General features: G+C 42.7%; 1 protein-coding gene across 1 annotated transcript; it reads left to right on the forward strand.

Annotated features, from left to right (window-relative positions):
* The first annotated feature begins 603 nt into the window (after nucleotides 1-603).
* hmx3a (H6 family homeobox 3a) lies at nucleotides 604-2712 on the forward strand. The gene is made up of 2 exons (XM_005727417.1): nucleotides 604-1215; nucleotides 1995-2712. Exons 1-2 carry the CDS (start codon nucleotides 927-929, stop codon nucleotides 2615-2617), a joined length of 912 nt encoding a protein of 303 aa, XP_005727474.1. The 5' UTR covers nucleotides 604-926; the 3' UTR covers nucleotides 2618-2712.
* Nucleotides 2713-4078: the final 1366 nt, after the last annotated feature.

Consider the following 4078-nt stretch of genomic DNA (forward strand, 5'->3'; position numbering starts at 1 on the left):
TTTTATTTATTTATTATGCTCGTTTTACACTATTCGCTTCTCATTAACAGCGATTTGTTTAAACGGACTCCAAATAAAAACATCACATTTAGGCCTCACATATTTGACGATAAGTTTGGACGTGCTTTAGCCAGCAGGTCACCCAGTTATTCTTTAGAATAGGCCTCGACTTTTTTTTTTGATGATCATTTAAAAAGTCATATGTAAAACGGTGTTTCGTTGGGATATATTACTCAAACAATTTCCAAAAACATGCGGGACGTGATTTGAGACTGGATTCAGAATAACCTCGCGCAGTAAATCTGGGTCTCGTTGTAATGTCAGCTGTATGATGGGACGCTTGTTCTGACGGTCCAAACCTCCCTTTTTGGCGGTAACAGCCCCGTGTTCATTTGCTGCTAATTGGACTATATGAGACCAATAACAAGCGAGCGCACACAGCCTGCAGCTAGAGAGCACAGAGAGGGGAGGACTCCCCCCCCTCCCTCGCTCTCTCTCTCTCTCTCTCTCTAGTCACCGTCTCTCCCTTAATCCCATTTGCCATTGTACATGCCCAATCGCCTATACTTTCCGCATTTAACTTGGATGACATTTTTATTTCATCATTAGCATCAGACACCAGACTGACTGACACGGTGGACCCAGTTTTTGCGTTTTAACGGAAGAGCCCGGGATGAGGCATCTCCATGTTTCTAAGCGCGTGTGCTCTTTTTGCCTCTCGAACAGTTTATTTCATTATTTTCTAGCCTAGACGGACGCGTTTCTTTTTGGTGAGCTTTTCGGCTGTGAAATCAAGTTTCAGAGAATAAAACAGGAACTCCTCGTAGCCAGGATAACGACAGCCTGTAAGTCAACATTGCCTTCCCCCCCTTTAAAAAAAAATCCGGCTTCCGTGGTCCCCTCGCGCTCAGACCACAACAACAGCGATGCCAGAGACAACGCAAGAGACGTGCGCTTCGGCCAAGGACTCTCCTTTCTTCATTAAGAACCTGCTGAACTGTGATAACAAACCGTCCAAGCCCAAGCCCGTACTGGCGGCCACCAAGGCAGCTTTAGAGGGAGGATTTTCCCTTTCCCAGGTTGGTGACTTCAACTTTCCACGCTTCGAACTGCCCGCACAGAGATTCAGTCTACCCGCTCACTACTTGGAGCGCACCTCAGCGTGGTGGTACCCTTACACCCTCAACTCAGCCGCCCACCTACACAGAACTGAAGGTAAGCAAACAACTGTTGCGCAATTATCCAACGAATCCACTGTTTTTGTATGAGTTCCTTCTAATGAGTAAGTAGAGTAAAGCAAATTTCTAAATTGAAAGGGGAGATTTGTGCGGTTTCCTGATAGGCATCATGCACACATAGCCTCACACCAGAGTGTATGATTTAACACCTTGTCCTCTGAAGGCCTATTTTGTTATGCCACGACGTGGGATAATAGATCAATAAAGAAACACACATAAAATGAAGTAGACATCATGAAATCATTGGAGGAGGGTGACGATGCGCAGCGTGCTTTTGATTTGTCTATTGGCGCACATCTTACCTCTGAGGCTTGGCTACTGGGAGCCTTTTATCTGCCTTTTTCTGTGATTTATTCACCTGGAATAAAAAAATAGACTAATGTGGATGGCATTATGATAGCCTAATACAAAGAAAGCGATATTATTTTACGCTTATTTAGTTATTTAGGCTGTAGTATAGGCTGATAAAAATAATGAATAAAATAGGTGTACATAGTTTATATCTTAGGTCTATTCAAATTACTGTTTAGTGGGGTAAAAATGACATTTTCATCATTTTTGAAGATGTTGTGTACAGTTATGTCTACCTCTGAAATGGTTTATGTCATGACGCAACGCATTTTCTTCTGCCACTATTTATTAGCAACCATCTGTTTCCCAAAACCCACTGACTGTCCAATATCAACAGGCTGTAATAAATGCCCGATAGACTCCAATATTTATGACTACGTCTCCCTGCATGTATCCCCATTTCAGTCAACGAGAAACCAGGAGCCAGAGACTCCTCTCCAACTTCGGGCACGGACAGAGACTCGCCGGACCTGGCGCTCAAATCCGAGCCAGACACCAAAGATGACGACGAGGACGACGAGCACAACAACAACAAAAGCAGTGACGAGATAATCCTGGAGGAAAGCGACACGGAAGAGGCCAAAAAAGATGAGCTGGAGGAGTGGAAGAAAAGGGACGATGACAAGAAGCCGTGCCGCAAGAAGAAGACGCGCACGGTGTTCTCACGGAGCCAGGTGTTTCAGCTGGAGTCCACCTTCGACATGAAGCGATACCTGAGCAGCTCGGAGCGGGCCAGCCTGGCCGCTTCCCTTCACCTGACGGAGACTCAAGTGAAGATCTGGTTTCAGAACAGGAGGAACAAGTGGAAAAGGCAGCTGGCCGCGGAGCTAGAGGCTGCCAACCTGAGCCACGCTGCGGCGCAGAGGATAGTCCGGGTGCCCATCCTCTACCACGAGAACTCGGCCTCGGAGAGCGGAGGGGCCACTGCCAACGTGCCCGTGAGCCAACCGCTCCTCACTTTCCCGCACCCCGGCGTCTACTACTCCCATCCCATCGTCACATCTGTGCCGCTGCTCAGACCAGTTTGAAAATAGTTGAGTTTTTAGGCACAACTTGGTGTCTGTTTCCTATATCAACTCATTAAAAAAGAAGAAGAAAGAAATAAAAAATAAAAAGGACAAAATATTTTTATACAACCAGTGAATGAAAAAAGAAAAAGAAAAATGAGAGACTGTTACTGTCAGGCTTTCATGGACCTATTTTTGGCAAATAGATTGTTTCATTTTTCATAAAGATGCCGTTTACACGTGATCTGACAATTTGAATCCCATTATTACTATTATTATTATTGTTATTATTATTGTTATTATTATTACCTCAGGAGTCCACTTGCTTACACTGCCTGATGAGTGTCTTTATTATTCGTTTTCCTCCCAGACTGCGTTTGTATCTGGACACGTCAGCTGTGTGACTAAAAAAAAAAAATCACCATGTTTACAAAAAGTGTCGGCCTGAAGTCGACATCTGCTCATCATTTAGCATTTGATTTTATTCACATTTCAAGAATTGATATCACGATGTGCAATACACGGCATGCTGTGAATGAATGAAACAGGAAACATACGTTTTGTCATCTGCTCATGTTAAAATATTGACAAGGATTTGATGTAATTATCATTATTTTTATTATTATTATTAATTATTTTTGCTTTATAAAGCGTTTGTTGGGGGACAATCAAGACACTCTGAGCTGTAAAATACCCATGTAGCTTTATGTTTAGTTTTAGTAATTCTCACTCTAGCCCCCTCTTCATGGACACGTCTTTGAAGCACAAGTGTGAGGTCCAGTGTCTCCTGAGCTTTGTGTTTTTTGAGCAGGAACGGCAAAAATATCGACTACCCTGGTGTACAAAATATGTAAATGTATATATTTAATGAGGCGCGGGGAAAGGCGATTCCTCATACGGCTTTTTCTTTGTACAGTTAAAACATCGTTTTGATATTGTATTGCTGAACCATGTTGTGAAATAAATGGAGAATATTCCGTACATTTTAACACATTTTTTGTCGTCTAAAAAAATAACAGGTTGTTAAATAGAGCTATGTTTAGCTTGTTTTCTATATTTTATGCAGAAAATTGAATTATTATAAAACAAACCCCAACAACTCTATAGTCGTGCACGCGTGCGCATGCCTGAATAAGCTCTCTAAGCTTGAGCAGGTGGGCTTCTGTAATCATCTTAGTGTTATGCACTTTGAAGCGTGATTTTACATAAAAAGTGGCTCGGTCAATTAGATGCGTAATTGCCACCATCTTGTCAAAATTATGGATAATGTATTCAGAAGTGGAAATTACTCCCTGTGCATGAGCTGCTGTCTTTTAACATTTTTCTCTCTCGTGACCGCGTGTTTTTTGTAGCTGTGTGTTGGGTTGTGTTGGCGTGCGTGTAAGGATGTCGGCATCTATGACAAGCATCCCCACCTGATGTTGCTAAACGCCGCGACCTTAACCATTCCTTTTCATTATACATACATATATGTATATATAT

Source organism: Pundamilia nyererei, unplaced genomic scaffold (genome assembly GCF_000239375.1).
Source record: "Pundamilia nyererei isolate P.nyererei 1_Seehausen unplaced genomic scaffold, PunNye1.0 scaffold00024, whole genome shotgun sequence".
Lineage (NCBI taxonomy): Eukaryota > Metazoa > Chordata > Actinopteri > Cichliformes > Cichlidae > Pundamilia > Pundamilia nyererei.

Coding starts and splice junctions, on each gene's coding strand:
- hmx3a (XM_005727417.1), top strand. CDS start 927: ATGCCAGAGACAACGCAAGAGACGTGCGCTTCGGCCAAGGACTCTCCT. Junction 1,216..1,994: donor CCACCTACACAGAACTGAAG/GTAAGCAAACAA, acceptor TCCCCATTTCAG/TCAACGAGAAACCAGGAGCC.